Raw genomic sequence first — 19,265 nt, 5'->3', positions numbered from 1 at the left:
TGTTGTGGTCAATCACAATTGAGGAAGGAGGAGGGTGTACATTGGCTATCCAATCGTATCAAAGATTGGGGCCTGACTCTTGCTTGTTCCATGGCAAAAATTAGGTGAAAAGTCAAAACGTTTCATCCAAAAATGTATCAATAGCATTAAAGTAATCACATGTTTAGCATAGGTTTTGTGCACACAATTGTGTTGTCAGAGTTGGATCTATGCATAAAAAGCTATTTTTGTTTTATGTCTTGTGAGATAAGTATCTACTCCTGTCTTAAGTGTAGTGTATGGACATAAATTGTTCCCAGTGCTGGTGTTCGTATTGGTGGTGGTGGGTTTTGACTAGATGGGATAACGGCAGTTTATGTCAGAATTAACCAGAATAGAGAGCAATAGTAATGCCATATTCATCAGATGGGATAACGGCAGTTTATGTCAGAATTAACCAGAATAGAGAGCAATAGTAATGACATATTCATCAGCTAACGTTGCTTTATGTGAATTTTGAAGCATTTATGTAGTTTTTTTTAAAGCACATAAAAGACATCATAATTCATAAAAATCATGCTAACTGACTAATATTATCTCATATAACAAAACGTATGAGATATCCTAAACCTGCGTTAACCTTAGTTTCGGCGTTTATCCCCAACCCCTATTCTTTTCGCATTCATTTTCTCCTTTGGAATGGCTGAACGAACCAGAAGTAACTAATTTCCTTTTTTTTTAGGAAATTACATGCTGGCGAGTGCTATTGACATTTCGGAGCAGGTTAGGAAAACTTACTCCGCAGGTAAGGATAATTAACGTAGCAGGTTAGGATAATTAGGTTAGGGTTAGCGTTGGTTAAAATGCTACAAATGTTAGTGATGCAACCAAGAAAGATAATGTGCCTGCTGCTCATTTATTTAATTAGGCAAGTCAGTTAAGAACAAATTCGTACTTACAATGACGACCTACCCAGGGTAGCTCGCAGCTCTATGGGTCTCCCAATCACGGCCGGATGTAATACAGCCTGGATTTGAACCAGAGACTGTAGTGTCGCCTCTTGCACTGAGATGCAGTGCTTTAGACCGCTGCGCCACTCGGGAGTATGATGAAAGGGATGTCTTGAAGAGTATGCCCCTAACACTGTAATGCCTCTTAATTATAACTAGTTCAAGTCAATGATTGTATCACGCATCTGTGCTTATAAAAATGCGGGGTTTTTTGCCTTTTTATATATAATTCTGCAAGTCAACTCTAATAAAGGATAGAAATAATGAGGTTTTCCATAATATTAACTTTTAGATGGGGATATATGCTTTTAAATCATTATATTACTGCATTATATTCGTTACATTTTTCATTCTCTGAAATATCTTTCCAGTAATAAAATGTGTCCAATATGACGTACACCATCAGGAACTAAGCTATTCAGGTTCTGTTCACTGACGGAACATAATATAAGTAACACCATCACTCACAATAAGGAAAATACTAGGTTAGTTAGCTTAACATGTATCTTCGTATTCCATGTTAACGTATTATAATAATTACAGACAGTCGGTTATTCGTTTGGTCAACGTTTCTGTTAATTGATGTCCTTTTGGGCACTGAATTAGCTGCCACCATGTTATGGCAAAATATTGGTCATGATGATAGTTAACGTTAACTAGCTCGCTAACGCAGTTCGATTGGTTATCATGTCAGTCATTTCGACCGATGCGCACTGAAGTTAACCCCCTACACTGGTTTTAAATGTGCTATTGATTAAACATCAGTTGTCAAATTAACGGTAGACGTTTTTATTCAACAGGTGAGATACCCAACTTATTTCCCACCAATTGTGATGAAATCCATCAGGGGCGGGGCCAGAGGTCTCTAATGGATATGAAGTCTCAGGTAAACATGACATCTTCTTTCATACTCCTCATCATTATTACAGTAACATTTACTTCCTATGCACACTGACTACAGTTTTTTAGCCTGTTCATCTGATGTCCACAGAGGTTCCACTGGATTTGTCTAGTTATTGTAACACTGTCAGTGTTGTTATGGTACGTCCACATGACCAGATCAGATGGGTCCAACAGCATGGTCAACATTGGTCTCCAAGGATACCTCAGGATCACCCCTGGCAGGAGAGATCAGGTGAGCTGTTGATTTGCAGAGGTCTGCTTTGTGTTTTGCAACAGAGAATTAAAATTGGCATTTCTATTGGTCAAGCCCAGGTAAGTCCCTCCCTGTTTCATTATATTTAATTTTTTTGGTGCCTAATGAACACAACCCATGCCTTGTTCCACTTGCGAACACCTTCAGCTAGAAAGAAACACAAACTATATGTTGATTTAAACACATTAATACATTTTCACCTCATGTGATTTTATGCCCATTCTCTCCCTCCAGTTTTTGAAGATGCACTGCCTCCAGTGTGCCTTGGTGTCCAGCTCGGGCCAGATGCAGGGGGCAGGTCTCAGAGAGGAGATTGACCAAATGGGGTGTGTGATCCGCATGAACAACGCCCCCACGCTGGGCTATGAGAGGGACGTAGGGAGCAGAACCAGTCTGAGGGTCGTATCGCACACCAGTGTTCCACTGCTGATTAAAAACGAGAGCTATTACTTCAGGCACTCTGCGGACACCACCTACGTGTTCTGGGGTCCTGAGCGGAACATGAGGCAGGATGGGAAAGGGCGTGTTTTTAATGCCTTGATGAAGATGGCCACGAAGTACCCGCAGGTCAAAATGTACATGGTGACTCGGGAGAAGATCCAGTACTGTGACAGTGTTTTTCAGAACGAGACAGGGAAAAACAGGTAAAACAATGGCCTCGCCAAGCACTCAGCGGTCATGTTAATTAGGGTACAAGGGTCAAGTCCAGGTAGTTTATTACTTTTTCAGTCTGTTTTCTTCAGTTTGGTGCCAAAATCAACACCATCAAGATGGTTATGCTGCTATTCTTATTATTATAAGTTTTCTCCGTTTCAGAATGAATTCAGGTGCTTTTCTCAGCACTGGTTTCTTCACCATGATCCTGGCCATGGACATGTGTGACAGTATTCACGTCTATGGGATGATCGACGATAACTTCTGCAGGTGAGTTATTTGAAAAAGAAGTGGAGGAAACTACCTGTCTAATAGCACATTTATTCTGGTGTAATAGCACATTTATTCTGTTTTGAGATGAATTAAATTTGAATAAAATAAATAGGAACCCTGAACTAGCCATCAACTTGCCTTATATTACACTGTTTTGTGTTACACCACACTGTTCTGAGAGCTATTGGGATTGATTGGCTGTGTATGACAATTAACCACACCCCTTTCATGCTTCTCTGAAGCCGTTCCGATCACGGTGTTGCTCCCTACCACTACTACGAGGGAAGCCGGATGGACGAGTGCCGCATGTACCGGATGCACGAGCACGCAAGTCGTGGCGGCCATCGCTTCATCACCGAGAAGGCCATCTATGCCCGGTGGGCCTTGCACCACAGGGTGGAGTTCAAACACCCTTCCTGGAACCTGCAGAAAAGGAAACATGACCCCTGAGTGTTGTGCCTGGTGACTTTTTTTTATCTTTGTTGACCTCTGACCCCCGTATGACCCCGTTGAGGGGGAATTCTGTTCAGTATGAGAGTCAAATGATCTTACTCCTTCATGGGGCTGCAGTATTAATTATAATATTTCGGACAGCCTAAATGGTGTTCAAAACATTGTATTCAATAGTCAAGCATCAAACTGCCAACTTTTTTACATTGGTCAAAGTGCACATATTTCTAATTTTAGACCTTTAGCCTATTGCTAAAGTACAGTATTCTAACCACTATTAAATTAAAACTGCTATTGGTAGGTCTAGTGATGCCAAATCAAATAATATTTTTTGTGTTTGAACAAACTTGATGCCTTCGTTGTTTGTTTGTCATAATTATGCCTTTTCATTTCTGCACTCTTTAAGATCAAATGTTTTGTCATTTAATGCTTTTAAAGCTTTTATGATGCACTGACTGAATGTTCAGCAACGTATTATGTTTTTTCCTGTTCACTGCTATATGCCCATGTATTTCAATGTAATGAAACATTGTTGGGCTTTCCTATCAGAGTTTAGTCTTAACAACATTTCAAACTTTTACATATATTTATTATGTTATGGTTCAAATGTAACAAGAATCATGAATTTAGTGTCACTGAAACGTAATAATGTGCTGGTCATTTACTATCAGAGAAAGTGACTATCTGATAGCAAAGAGAACTCTTTTTCTGATTTAATTGGTTTTTGCAGAGGCCAATGGAATGATTTGACATGTTATGAGTAGAGACTCATCCCCAAAAAGTGTGCCTTTTTCTTTAACTTCCTATTTTTGTCTGACATTTTACACATGTTGACTTTAAACAAAAATGTTGTTGCTTGACAATGTAAATGGTTTAATGTTACTTTTATATAAGGTCTGATATGCCTTATATTCTGATGGTCTTAATGATATTTACAAAGCTTGACAATGCTACAATCATGTTCAATGGAAAATCCCTATAGTCCTCTCTTTTAGGAAATATGAAATGCTCTTTACCTGCCTTTTTAAATGAATTAATGTCTGATTCCAAAGAAATGTATTATAAATGTTTACAGTATTGTGATGTTTATCTTGTTTATTCTGAAGATGTCTGGTTTTCCCAACACTGAAATAAACTATGTACATTTTCAAATACTAGCCTTTGTGTCTTTTCTAAATTATTTATTAAGTTCCTAATAATAATTTTCACTGCGGCGCTGAAATGTGGGATGACGCAGGCGAGTCCCCTCCTACGATGGTTTAGGAAGATGGGGGATGCGCCGACAGATCAAACGTCAACGATGCACAGATCTCATATGGATAAAAAAAAAACGAATTGGTAAGCAAACCTCGTATTCATTTCATTTAGTCATTATTCTACAGAAATGGTTTAATGACAGCCATTCCCACTATTATGGCTTAGAATAAAGCTATTTATGGTGTCAACACGAGTCATGTCCGATAGCCTACGTTAGCAGTGAGACAACGAGTTTAGGTCTGCGCCAGAATATTGTCATGACCCCCAATAGCTTATTCTATATAATTTTTATATTTAGGTTTTGATAGGCTTATAGTTACAGTTGTGTCAGTGCGCTCAAATTAAATATGTGCAATAGATATTCATTTTTATTTAAACCGGAGGTGTTGGTTTTCATGAACCACTGTCAAACGGATAGGGCCAAGATGTTGGACATCAGTTGGAATAACAAAAAACTAAAGAAATTATAAAAGATTGTGGTTGTCAAATTCTTGAGAATGCATTTTAGTATGCAATATGCCGATAACCACAAGACATTATTCTGAGACAATTGTGATACATTTTCCCTGCTACCCTATCATAGGATTCTTATAGGTCGTTCTAAATTAAACGTCACAATTGGCTATTGTACGTTTGATTTGGCTTCTGGGGTGCAAGGAGACCCCCATCTCCGCTAGAACTATTGACAACTACTATGCTTCCCGTTCTTAAATTTCATTTTTTTGTCTTTTACTTTTGGTTTTGTACCCCAGCTTCATACATTGATTCTCCACAAATGCTTGTTTTGTCACTTAGAATGAAAATAGGCAAACTATTAGAATGTTTGCAACCAGGAAGTGGCGGAGCGATTTCTGCATAGTTCCCCTTTAAATAAATGTTTGGCATCCTAGCTAAGCAAACAACATAATTTAGCTTGCTTCATCAGTGATTAACCGAGTTAAAAAAAAGTTTCAGGTAAGATATTCAACGGATATTCGCGCTTTCAAACCACTTGAAAGCTATTGTCATGATGTTTTTTAAATTGCGTACAACATTGCACAGGCCTTATTTTCAAGTTTTGGCCATTAATTCGCTTTGCAAAGCTAATAAACATGTGGAAATGTGACCAGCATTTTGTATTCCTAGTTAAATTAGTTAGGGAGCATAAACAAAGTAAAAACGTTTTTTACATTCAAATGTCAATAGCTCCTTGGTCATGTGACCTACTGACTTCAAACAAGGTTCCATTTTCATCTCACACGTTTAGACATTAATTTTAGAGCCAATCCTTATCCTGAAGTTACGGATCTTTTTTGCCAACTTCCCTTACCTACATTGTTATAACATGCCAGAGGCTGTTCACCTTGGAGACCTGCTGCGGATATGGGTACGCCACGGCGTGAGATTTACACCCTCTCCCCCGGATTTTCAAGGGCCAGGGAGAGCTCACCAGACGCCGCCGAAACCGCAACGCTTTCCAGAGCTTGGGCCCCTCTCTCGGGGTGAACCCATTTGGCGCCCAATGCCACTTTTGTATGTTTACATACCCTACATTAATCATCTCATATGTATATACTGTACTCTATACCATCTACTGCATCTTGCCTATGCCATTCTGTACCATCAGTCATTCATATATTTTTATGTACATATTCTTCATCCCTTTACACTTGTGTGTATAAGGTAGTAGTTGTGGAATTGTTAGGTTAGATTATTCGTTGGTTATTACTGCATTGTCAGAACTAGAAGCACAAGCATTTCGTTACACTCGCATTAACATCTGCTAACCATGTGTATGTGACGAATAAAATTTGATTTGATTTGATTCACAAATAAAAGAGAACTCTCCCCGGGGCACCCGCCAGGACATTCCGAACCTTGTTTGAGGTCAGTAGGGCACATGACCAAGGAGCTATTGAAATTAGAAACACTGAAAAACCTTGCAAATTCATGTAGTGAGATGAAAATGGACAAACTAAAGGTTTTGAAATGTGTAGGACCACTGAGGGTACATTCTGAACATTGTTTGAAATCAGTAGGTCACATGACCAAGGAGCTATTGAAATTAAAAAATGTAAATAAATAATTTAAAATAGTGCGAGATGTAAATTAACAAAGAAAGTGTGTGCAATGTGTATCTATGCCATCAGGTTAGCTATATCCAGTTTCAACGTTTTAGGAGTAATGGTTAAAGAGCTATTGAAATTTGAAAAATATTATTTGTCACTATGTTGACGGTACCTAACTGCTGTTGGTGGACGTAAAGAAGACTACAGGCGAATATCAAACCTGAATCTGTATTTTCTTCGGTCAGAGATTAGGTTTTGAGAAAGAACTTGATATCAGTAAATCATCATACTCCTGTTAAAGTTGTCAGTCATCATATAGATGGCAAGCAAATCAAACAATATTTGGATATAATCATCTAGTTTAACTCCAAAAGTTCGCTTGTTAACTAGCTAGCTAGCCAGCCATATTGACCTGATCTGTTTTTAGCTAACCAATTTGGCATGGTCCATCAATAAATATAGCCTATATCGGTATATCGTGTCTGTCAGCAGCAATCACAATCTAACACTCTTAAAAACTGTTGAAAAGGGGAATATGTTAGCGATCTTCTCTTGGTAGGCCTACAATGGTTGGGGGGAAAAGTACATTAGGTTTACCTACCACACTAGCTACAAGTTTAGCCAACTGTACAAAGTTTCTACCAGCGGTAGCTTGCAAAGTAAACATCAGCTAACCGTCCCATGGCAAATGCTCCCTTCTGCTGCTTGACAGGCAGAGCCCAAAAAATATTTGAAATTCACCTAAACCATGCATACTTGTCAGGTAAAGTTCACTTTTATTTTATATCACTCAAATATCAAAATAATGGTGGGCAATATTGAGAGATATCGTGAAACTACCCTCACGTATCTGAAATTACAGTATCAATTGATGTTTACTAATCATTAAAAGTATGCAGCAACTTGCTGTATAACTCTGGTATAGATAAATGTGCGCATTTGTTTTGCATGAAATAATTGTAAAGGTATAGGTCTGACAATGCTCTTCAAGAGGTGATGATATTACAACCAAATAGTTAACATTTATTTAACAACGGCAAGCAGTTGTCAATGGTTTTAGCGTAGCAGGCAAATCGAACGAAAAACAACTTATTGTGACGTTTTGTTAAAATACTTATTGACTATAAATATACAAGATCGCAGCCTGAAAGATTTTATCGTGTATTCACTATGGAACATCTGCCTCTTGACAGGGGTGGTGACCAGAAAAGCACAGAACATGCAATGTAGCTCAGCCTGACTTGGAAGCATGGGGCTGAGGCTTGTTGAAAAGGTAAAATCATTCTGAGCATTGATATACTCTCACTTAAAATGTTGTTTTTTTTGTTGTCAAATTAGCCATCAAATATTATTACTGGTGCACTGTGCATAATAGGCCTATCTGTATATTTTGTAAAAGCATTTGGTCACATTATGTGCAAAGATGGTAAATAAACCTGAACTTGAAACAAGTGAGTTCCTCTCAAAATGGCAACTGTTATTTGAACTGCCTTTTAGAGGTTGTTTTTCATTACTATAAACCAGATAGACAACAAAGCACTAACATTGATCTCGGCACCCAGAACCAAATACAGTGTACATGCTGGTCAGCTACTCAATACATTTATGTAACAGTCTGTCCCAAGAGACTAACATTGACAGACAACACACCACAAACATTGATGTATATTATATCAATGGTTCCCCCTATCTTTGGCAGCAAGGGCCTCAGAGCCAGAAGATGGTGATCTTCGGAGCCATCTTCCTCCTGATGACCCTCCTCATCCTCTTTAGCTCCAACAGCGGCAACGACATCAGTCCCTTCTACAGTCCCTTCCGGGCGTCCTCGCCTCATCACCCCATCAAGGTCACTGACCTCAAGAAATGGGCAGGGAAGGAGGGCTATGTGGCTGTCTATGGTAACAAGGTAATTTACACTCAGGGTTTGAATTACAGAGAAAATCTATGGAACCTCTATTTAATCCAGGAGACGTGGTCAAGAAGGCTACATCTTGTAGAAAAAACAACATTAAAGTCATGGGTTAATTTGAACCCTGTTCTTCTCACACTTGCGGGGTTAAGTTGAAGTAGTGCCAAAAATGCTTAGCACTGGCTAAATGTAGTAGGTGGATTATAGTCTCTACCACATGATCCATAGAAATAATAATGCATAGCCCCAAAACAGACACAAATGCATTTTAGGAGTCCAAATTGAGTAAAAAAGTAAAAAACTGTTGCACAGTTCATACAGCTGTGTTCTTATAGCTGTTTTCTGTATGACTGGTGAGCTTTAGTTTTGAACTACAATTTACAATGCAATTTACAATGAACTACAATTTACAAACTCAATTTATACCTGTGGTGCAACTTCCACTAAAATTTCAGAGAGAAAGATAACACAGGGAGACGAACACCTACCTTGAGGTGACAGCATCCCCTCCCCAATATGCCCCCATAGACACAACTATGACAAAGCAACCAACAAAAGCGGGTCACAATTCCTGCAGCTCTGTCGCAAGCTGGGTCTGTACATAGTCAATGGCAGGCTTCGAGGGGACTCCTGTGGTGCACCTACAGTTGAAGTCGGAATTTTACATACACTTAGGTTGGAGTCATTAAAACTCGTTTTTCAACCACTCCACAAATTTCTTGTTAACAAACTATAGTTTTGGCAAGTCGGTTGGGACATCTACTTTGTGCATGACACAAGTAATTTTTCCAACAAATGTTTACAGACAGATTATTTCACTTATAATTCACTGTATCACAATTCCAGTGGATCAGAAGTTTACATAAACTAAGTTGACTGTGCCGTTAAACAGCTTGGAAAATTTCAGAAAATGATGTCATGGCTTTAGAAGCTTCTGATAGGCTAATTGACATAATTTGAGTCAATTGGAGGTGTACCTGTGGTTGTACACTGCTCACAAAAATAAAGGGAACACTAAAATAACACATCCTAGATCTAAATGAATGAAATATTCTTATTAAATACTTTTTTCTTTACATAGTTGAATGTGCTGACAATAAAATCACACAAAAATTATCAATGGAAATCAAATTGATCAACCCATGGAGGTCTGGATTTGGAGTCACACTCAAAATTAAAGTGGAAAACCACAGGCTGATCCAACTTTGATGTAATGTCCTTAAAACAAGTCAAAATGAGGCTCAGTAGTGTGTGTGGCCTCCATGTGCCTGTATGACCTCCCTACAACGCCTGGGCATGCTCCTGGTGAGGTGGCGGATGGTCTCCTGAAGGATCTCCTCCCAGACCTGGACTAAAGCATCCGCCAACTCCTGGACAGTCTGTGGTGCAACGTGGCGTTGGTGGATGGAGCGAGACATGATGTCCCAGATGTGCTCAATTGGATTCAGGTCTGGGGAACGGGCGGGCCAGTCCATAGCATCAATGCTTTCCTCTTGCAGGAACTGCTGACACACTCCAGCCACATGAGGTCTAGCATTGTCTTGCATTAGGAGGAACCCAGGGCCAACCGCACCAGCATATGGTCTCCCAAGGGGTCTGAGGATCTCATCTCGGTACCTAATGGCAGTCAGGCTACCTCTGGCGAGCACATGGAGGGCTGTGCGGCCCCCCAAAGAAATGCCACCCCACACCATGACTGACCCACCGCCAAGCCGGTCATGCTGGAGGATGTTGCAGGCAGCAGAACGTTCTCCACGGCGTCTCCAGACTCTGTCACGTCTGTCACATGTGCGTGTGAACCTGCTTTCATCTGTGAAGAGCACAGGGCGCCAGTGGCGAATTTGCCAATCTTGGTGTTCTCTGGCAAATGCCAAACGTCCTGTACGGTGTTGGGCTGTAAGCACAACCCCCACCTGTGCACATCGGGCCCTCATACCACCCTCATGGAGTCTGTTTCTGACTGTTTGAGCAGACACATGCACATTTGTGGCCTGCTGGAGGTCATTTTGCAGGGCTCTGGCAGTGCTCCTCCTTGCACAAAGGCGGAGGTAGCGGTCCTGCTGCTGGGTTGTTGCCCTCCTACGGCCTCCTCCACATCTCCTGATGTACTGGCTTGTCTCCTGGTAGCGCCTCCATGCTCTGGACACTACGCTGACAGACACAGCAAACCTTTTTGCCACAGCTCGCATTGATGTGCCATCCTGGATGAGCTGCACTACCTGAGCCACTTGTGTGGGTTGTAGACTCCGTCTCCTGCTACCACTAGAGTGAAAGCACCGCCAGCATTCAAAAGTGACCAAAACATCAGCCAGGAAGCATAGGAACTGAGAAGTGGTCTGTGGTCACCACCTGCAGAACCACTCCTTTATTGGGGGTGTTTTGCTAATTGCCTATAATTTCCACCTTTTGTCTATTCCATTTGCACAACAGCATGTGAAATTTATTGTCAATCAGTGTTGCTTCCTAAGTGGACAGTTTGATTTCACAGAAGTGTGATTGACTTGGAGTTACATTGTGTTGATTAAGTGTTCCCTTTATTTTTTTTGAGCAGTGTATTTCAAGGCCTACCTTCAAACTCAGTGCCTCTTTGCTTGACATCATGGAAAAATAAAAATAAATCAGCCAAGACCTCAGAAACAAAATTGTAGACCTCCACAAGTCTGGTTCATCCTTGGGAGCAATTTCCAAACACCTGAAGGTACCACGTTCATCTGTACAAACAATAGTACGCAAATATAAACACAATGGGACCATGCAGCTGTCATACCGCTCAATAAGAAGACGCATTCTGTCTCCTAGAGATGAACGTACTTTGGTGCGAAAAATGCCAATCAATCCCAGAACAACAGCAAAGGACCTTGTGAAGCTGCTGGAGGAAACGGGTACAAAAGTATCTATATCCACAGTAAAACGAGTCCTATATCGACATAACCTGAAAGGCCGCTCAGCAAGGAAGAAGCCACTGCTCCAAAACCGCCATAAAAAGCCAGACTATGGTTTGCAACTGCACACGGGGACAAAGATCGTACTTTTTGGAGAAATGTCCTCTGGTCTGATGAAACAAAAATAGAACTGTTTGGCCATAATAACCATCTTTATGTTTGGAGGAAAAAGGGGGAGGCTTGCAAGCCGAAGAACACCATCCCAACCGTGAAGCACGAGGGTGGCAGCATCATGTTGTGGGGGTGCTTTGCTGCAGGAGGGACAGGTTCACTTAACAACATAGATGGCATCATGAGGGAGGACAATTATGTGGATGTATTGAAGCAACATCAAGACATCAGTCAGGAAGTTAAAGCTTGGTCACAAATATGTCTTCCAAATGGACAATGACCCCAAGCATACTTCCAAAGTTGTGGCAAAATGGCTTAAGGACAACAAAGTCAAGGTATTGGAGTGGTCATCACAAAGCCCTGACCTCAATCCTATAGAACATTTGTGGCCAGAACTGAAAAAGCATGTGCGAGCAAGGAGGCCTACAAACGTGACTCAGTTACACCAGCTCTGTCAGGAGGAGTGGGCCAAAATTCACCCAACTTATTGTGGGAAGCTTGTGCAAGTCTACCCAAAACGTTTGACCCAAGTTAAACAATTTAAAAGCAATGCTGCCAAATACTAATTGAGTGTGTGTAAACTTCTGACCCACTGGGAATGTGATGAAACAAATTAAAGCTGTAATAAATAATTGTCTCTACTATTATTCTGACATTTCACATTCTTAAAATAAAGTGGTGATCCTAACTGACCTCAAACAGGACATTTTTACTTGGATTAAATGTCAGGAATTGTGAAAAACTGAGTTTAAATGTATTTGGCTAAGGTTTATGTAAACTTCCGACTTCAACTGTATAGCTCATCTCTTGGCGGTAGTACAGTATCACCGAGTTCAACCCAGAGTCTCTCAGAGCATTCAGTCAGCCTGCTGACACACCAATCAAATGACAATATATAGTTGAACAGAGCAATACTCAACCAGGGCCAGATGAGTACCAGGACGTGTACTCTGAGCATGCGCTGACCAACTGGAAAGTGTCCTCACTGACGTTTTCAACCGGTCCCTGACCGAGTCTGTAAAACCAACATGTTTCAAGCAGACCACCATAGTCCCTGTTCCCAAGAACACCAAGGTAACCTGCCTAAATGACTACCGACCCGTAGCACTCACGTCTGTAGCCATGAAGTGCTTTGAATGGCTGGTCATGGCACACATAAACACCATTATCCCAGAAACCCTGGACCTATTACAATTTGCAAACCGCCCCAACAGATCCACAGATGATGCAATCTCTATTGCACTTGTCGTGTCTTTGACTATGCCAGATTAATTGCTATGACATGCTATTCTATAAAATAATTTCTCCGTAATTAATGATTGAACTAATCATGTAAATATAATTAACTAGAGAGGGACACCACAAAATAATATTTAGAGCTGTTATCTTCCGAATAAACTCTTAAAGATTTAGTCATATTTTACATCCATAGCAGTCACATTAATCGTCATTTTATTCAGTCTCATCTGAAAGTGGTAAATCCTTGGTTATCTGCAAGAATCCTGGCTAACAAGTTGAATCAGCAATACAAAATTGGGGTTAATTATTTATTTACTAAATACCTAACTAATCACACAAACAATTAAATCATAACTTGATCACAAATTGCCGTCATAAAGGCAAACGTCCCTAGCGGGCGGAACAGATATGACAGCTTGTTACACAAAGGGAAGGGGCGGGATTTTAGTGAAAGAGCGGGAGACTGGAACATAGGCGAGCTGTGCTATCGTAAATACAGTATCTTATGCATTCTAAATTACCGCCCATTTGAAAAAGGAAAATGCAATAAATATTTACTCTGAGCTGCGCTTCAGTAGGTTGGTGGTAGATGGAAGACCGTATCGCCAACCCGAGTCCTCTGTCCTTTGAAGAATGTCTCTGGTGGTCACTGGATACATTGGAGTAACGTCGTGTGTAGTAGACGGGATACTCTGACTGTCCTTCCTAACCTACGTTTGTAGCAGCTGTTGCTAACTCAATGGCTAGGAGATATCACTTCTGTAGTGAATACGAGTTCAAAGTTCATACCATTTACAACCAAAGTCCATGCTGATGTTGGCTTAGTTCTGTAGTTATTATCTGAACCATTCTGACATCGGATCGTCATCCTAAATGTACCCGGAACAGGAAGTTATATTTTTGTCAATGGCTTTTATAGTGGAGGGAGAGGGGTGTGTCTGAAAAGTTTATAACCCATGTCTCTTCACAGGGGCGGGCCCCTAGTTGAGCAGAAGCCCAAATTTATGAAAATCCAAATCTCTCATTTGGAAGCTAAAATTACATTTAATCTCTTCACAAATAATTTAATATTCAAACATTTGAATTAAACAACAATTCCATGTGAATCCGATACCTCTGACGTTTAGAATTTCCACAGTAGAGTTTGTCATTCTATCATTGATGAGAATGTGTCAGAGGGCAACCGAACTGACATAATATACCTTAAGTACCACCGCATATGTTCAGTTGGTCGGATTACCAGAGTATAGTTCATTTCCCCCCACTTCTGATGTTCCCAGAATCTCTATGTTAACCAAGGGGTTTTCTTATGTCACATCAGTTATAGTAGGGAGAGGGAAAAGAGGTATTTATGACTGTCATAAACCTACCCCTAGGCCAACGTCATGACACACTCCACACTGCCCTTTTCCACTTGGACAGAAGGAACACCTACGTGAGAATGCTATTCATTGACTACAGCTCAGTGTTCAACACCATAGTGCCCTCAAAGCTCATCCCTAAGCTAAGGACCCTGGAACTAAACACCTCCATCTGCAACTGGATCCTGGACTTCCTGACAGGCCACCCCTAGTTGGTAAGGGTAGGTAATGACACATCTGCCACGCTGATCCTCAACACAAGGGCCCCTCAGGGTGCGTGCTCAGTCCCGTCCTGTACTCCTTGTTCACTCATGACTGCACGGCCAGGCCAAGCACGACCCCAACAATATCATTAAGTTTGCCGACGACACAACAGTGGTAGGCATGATCACCGACAACAATGAGACAGCCTATAGGGAGGAGGTCAGAGACCTGGCAGTGTGGTTCCAGGATAACAATCTCTCAACGTGATCAAGACAAAGGAGATGATTGTGGACTACAGGAAAAGAAGGACCGAGCACATCCCCATTCTCATCAACGGGGCTGTAGTGGAGCAGGTTGAGAGCTTCAAGTTCCTTGGTGTCCACATCACCAACAAACTATCATGGTCCAAACACACCAAGACAGTCGTGAAGAGGGCACGACAGGGTAGTGCGTATGGCCCGGTACATCACTGGGGCCAAGCTTCCTGCCATCCAGGACCTATATACCAGTCGATGTCAGATGAAGACCCAAACACTTGCCATAGACTCCAGCCACTCTAGTCATAGACTGTTCTCTCTCTCTGCTACCACATGGCAAGTGGTACCGGAGCGCCAAGTCTAGGTCCAAAAGGCTTCTTAACAGCTTCTACCCCCAGCCATAAGACTCCTGAACAGCTAATCAAATGGCTCCCTGGACTATTTGCCCCCCCCCCCCCCCCCCCCCCCATTGATAGACTTAGAGGGGCAATCTGTAGTTGCTACTTTGGACTTACAAATTATATATACAGTACCAGTCAAAAGTTTGGACACTACTCATTCAAGGGTTTTCATTTATTTTTACTATTTCCTACATTGTAGAATAATAGTGAAGACATCAAAACTATGAAATTAAGGAATCATGTTGTAACCAAAGAAGTGTTGAACAAATCATAATATATTTTAGATTCCTTTATGTAGCCACCCTTTGCCTTGATGACAGCTTTGCACAACTTTTGTCAAAGCATGCAATTCCATTAGCGCAGCATTTATTTTTCAACTGGAACCAATCAGTCCTCCATGATAACAAAATCTTAAACAACAGAGTAGGGCTGCCACATAAGTCCTTAGTTTTGGGGTCATGCTCAGGTAAAACTATTTGGCTAATCTATACTTCCATATTTCCAAGTCCTATTCTTGAAGATCAAGGGGTATAACATTTATTGGAATGACTGGAATTCTGATAGACTTTGTTTTTTTAATGTAAAGATATAATTTCATCGTATTATTATATGTAGTAGAAAGCAATGGGTTAGAAGAAGCCTATATAACCAACCCATAAAGTAAAATGTAATATCCATATATGACCAGCTATGTAAACTTTAACATTGATTTATCCTGCAATAGATGTTAAATTGGTAACATACATTTTTGTTTTCTTCTAAAGCCTCTTAAGGGGAAAGTAATCTAAACGTAACGGAATGTAATCAGATTACGTTACTGAGTTTGGGAAATCCAAAAGTTACGGTACCAATTCCAATTTTGGACAGGTAACTTGTAACTTTAACAGATTACATTTAGAAAGTAATCTACCCAACCCTGCTTGGGGGTATGATGTTTGTGCGTCTAACTTTCTTACTCATCATTATTCACAATTCCTTCAGGATTATCCGTAATGTTAGAATCCACATTATTGTATAAGGGTTTAGAAACATATATTCTAATTGACAATAAGTGACTCAAATGGCACAATACATTATTTACCATACATTTCTTTTGGGCACAAAATAATCTGAAACGCAACCAAAACAAGCAGAAAACGCTTCCAACAAATGTGCAGAGTCACAAGCTTGATGTAGTCATTGCGTGCTATGAATATGGGACCAAATACTTAACTTTTGACTACTTTAATACGCATATAAATGAATTTGTCCCAATACTTTGGGTGTCCTAAAAAGTGGTGGACTATGTACAAAAAGTGCTGTATTTTCTAAACGTTTTTTCAAATTAAAGCTGACAGTCTGCATTTTAACCGCATAGTCATTGTATCGTTTCAATTTCAAAGGGCTTGAGTACAAAGCCAAAACAAAAAAAACATGTCACTCAAAGTAAAAATACTTTGAGCTCACTGTATGTTATATACTGTATATATTTTCTCAGTTGTTTCTGCATTCCCTCTCCAGAGTCTGACCCTGCATTGCCACCACTGTGCCCTGGTGACCAGCTCCAGCCACGTGCTGGGCAGCGGGGCCGGACCGGACATCGACCGCGCCCAGTGTGTGATCCGCATGAATGACGCCCCCCTGTCGGGGTTCGAACGTGACGTGGGGAGCCGGACCACCCTCAGAGTGGTGGCTCACTCGAGCGTGTTCAGGGTGGTTCGACGTCCAGCTGAGTTTCTCAACCTCACGGACCACCAGGCAAATTCTGCAGTCATATTCTGGGGACCACCCACCAAGATTGGTAGAGAGGCTAAAGGAACACTGTACCGTCTGATCCAGAGAGTCAGCATGACCTACAGTAACCTGTCCAGCTTTACCATCACGCCTAGCAAGATGCACAAGTTTGATACACTGTTTCAGAAGGAGACAGGGCGAGACAGGTGGGTAGAATGAAGGAAAGCTGTTATGGTGAAAGAACAATGGGGATAATGCAAAAATATGTACAAATTCAATATATAATTACCAATCTATTTTGGCACTAATATCAATCGATAATGAGCACAATGTGGGGATTTTCCTGGCATCTAATGATAGACATTTCTATCAACCTCTAAATGCTATTTTTGTTAACGTTTTATTCTACGGTTTCCTTCCACAGAGCAAAGTCTCAGTCCTGGTTGAGCACCGGCTGGTTCACAATGGTGATTGCGATAGAGAAGTGTGACAATATTAAAGTGTACGGGATGGTTCCGCCCAGTCACTGTGGGTGAGTATGAACTAATGAACAATGTTACACATAAGATGAATCAATGATAGTGATCTATCAAGCACTTACATCTACCAGGCTATTACATTGTGTGTAATCATAAATTAGTTGTGAGCAATTAGTTAATCATCTATACTGATTATTATGGAACCATTGTCTCCAACTGACAGGATTGCTTTCATATAAACAACAGAACATTGTATATTATGGTTGTCTCTGAAAGAAGTCGGACAAATATTGCACTTTAAAACAGCAGTGGGAGAATTTGTCTATGAAGGAGCCGTAGGGTTATTGCTACCCAACATATGCTGGTTGTCAATGGAATCATTTGTAATGCCTTTTCTTCCAGAAAAAAGCCCCAGCCCAAGAAGATGCCCTACCACTACTATAAACCCAGAGGCACAGATGAGTGTGTGACCTACCTGCAAAATGAGAGGGGTCGGAAGGGCCCCCACCATCGCTTCATCACAGAGAAACAGGTGTTTGCACGCTGGGCCAAGCAGTATAACATCACCTTCACTCACCCCACATGGTGAGATGACTGGTTCCTTCAACAAAGTTAGCCCAATGTATGAGAGAGGTGATGCACACATCTGGACCAGGGTCCTGGACAGTGCACGAATACCCTTTTCACACTACTGGACCAAACTGAGCTGAGCCTAGCTGTATTGGCCTGGCCTGGTTGGGCATCTACCATACAGTAGTTGCTGGAACTGTGATGTAAAGGACAACATGAAAAAAAAATATCAGAGCCAGCACGTGTATGGTTCAGGTCGGCCCTAATATGTCAATCGGTCAATATTAAGTTGAATATACTTTATTATTCTTATAGAACTACACGTTTCTGTGTCCCCTTCTCCGAATGGCAGCCATTTCTGTAGCTCTCTGATGAACCTGAGCTTGGTTTGTAAACATTAATATACATTCTGAATGTTTTTTTGACAGTGCAAAATCAACATTTTATGGGATTTTGTAAATATGGCATTTCCTGTGTTTGGCAAGGAAGTTTGAAGAGGGCAACTGCCAAAATATTTATTGTAAATAAACAAATTAATTGATATTTAAAGATGTATTTTTACATGTTTATAATGCTTTTGTTAAATGTCCTCAAAAGCACTCACATAACAAGATAATGTAAACTTTACGAATTTTAAAGGGGCAATCTGCAGTACCTACATCAATTTTTGAACTTGAAGAATATAACTTATAAATGCCTCATGAGCTAAGTTCAACTTTCTTACCCCATCAGAACTGAAAATATAAACTGGTTTTACTCCAATGTTTGTAAACAACCTAAATGTAAACAAACACTGTATACCCTCAAAGCAAAAACTGTAATTATTATATCGTGTTCAGTCCTTTCATCCATAGCTCTATGAATGAGTGGTTAAATTTCTCCATCCCTTAGCGAAACAGTGGGAGTACACTTGTTGCAACGCTTTGAAGGAATTAATTTGAGACCTTTATATGCTTACAGACAGTATGGCTAAAGTTAAGTGACATGTTGTTTGTAGCATTACCGTATCCAATCAAACCTTTTATGGCTCAGTGTTAATATACCAACATCAGAACACAAGCTTACATTTATAGCGCTGTAGGTTGGCTCGTGCCAAGCCAATGGATTCACACAAAGCCTGTTGAATGTAGGGGTGTGTGAGCTTCTGTAAGGCATTCACACAAATGTGCTGTATTAGATACCAAGTAGTTTTATCCTGTCTAACCACGACACGGACGAACGTTGCCTCGTCGTCATGTTTGACCCTTTACCT

The 19,265-nt window shown here is 40.7% G+C and overlaps 2 protein-coding genes across 6 annotated transcripts; both read left to right on the top strand.

Moving 5' to 3' along the window:
- Positions 1-512: 512 nt before the first annotated feature.
- st6galnac4 (ST6 (alpha-N-acetyl-neuraminyl-2,3-beta-galactosyl-1,3)-N-acetylgalactosaminide alpha-2,6-sialyltransferase 4) lies at positions 513-4,674 on the top strand. Of its 2 annotated transcripts, none has more exons than XM_055873934.1 (6): positions 513-784; positions 1,790-1,875; positions 1,981-2,124; positions 2,380-2,789; positions 2,962-3,069; positions 3,315-4,674. In XM_055873934.1, exons 1-6 carry the CDS (start codon positions 730-732, stop codon positions 3,520-3,522), a joined length of 1,011 nt encoding a protein of 336 aa, XP_055729909.1. In that variant the 5' UTR covers positions 513-729; the 3' UTR covers positions 3,523-4,674. The 2 variants fall into 2 exon arrangements, with proteins under 2 accessions (XP_055729909.1, XP_055729910.1); XM_055873935.1 differs by lacking the exon at positions 513-784 and adding an exon at positions 1,407-1,474.
- A 78-nt stretch (positions 4,675-4,752) lies between these two features.
- st6galnac6 (ST6 (alpha-N-acetyl-neuraminyl-2,3-beta-galactosyl-1,3)-N-acetylgalactosaminide alpha-2,6-sialyltransferase 6) lies at positions 4,753-18,562 on the top strand. Of its 4 annotated transcripts, none has more exons than XM_055873938.1 (6): positions 4,754-4,860; positions 8,021-8,100; positions 8,527-8,733; positions 16,752-17,170; positions 17,389-17,496; positions 17,846-18,562. In XM_055873938.1, the coding sequence occupies exons 2-6, from the start codon at positions 8,077-8,079 to the stop codon at positions 18,030-18,032; spliced, it is 945 nt and encodes a 314-aa protein (XP_055729913.1). In that variant the 5' UTR covers positions 4,754-4,860; positions 8,021-8,076; the 3' UTR covers positions 18,033-18,562. The 4 variants fall into 4 exon arrangements, with proteins under 4 accessions (XP_055729917.1, XP_055729913.1, XP_055729916.1 ...); XM_055873941.1 differs by lacking the exon at positions 4,754-4,860 and adding an exon at positions 5,711-5,733; XM_055873940.1 differs by lacking the exon at positions 4,754-4,860 and adding an exon at positions 7,228-7,590.
- The last annotated feature ends 703 nt before the right edge of the window (positions 18,563-19,265 follow it).

Source organism: Salvelinus fontinalis, chromosome 21 (assembly GCF_029448725.1).
Source record: "Salvelinus fontinalis isolate EN_2023a chromosome 21, ASM2944872v1, whole genome shotgun sequence".
In the NCBI taxonomy this organism is placed as follows: domain Eukaryota; kingdom Metazoa; phylum Chordata; class Actinopteri; order Salmoniformes; family Salmonidae; genus Salvelinus; species Salvelinus fontinalis.
This window is presented reverse-complemented; position numbering and strand designations above follow the sequence as displayed.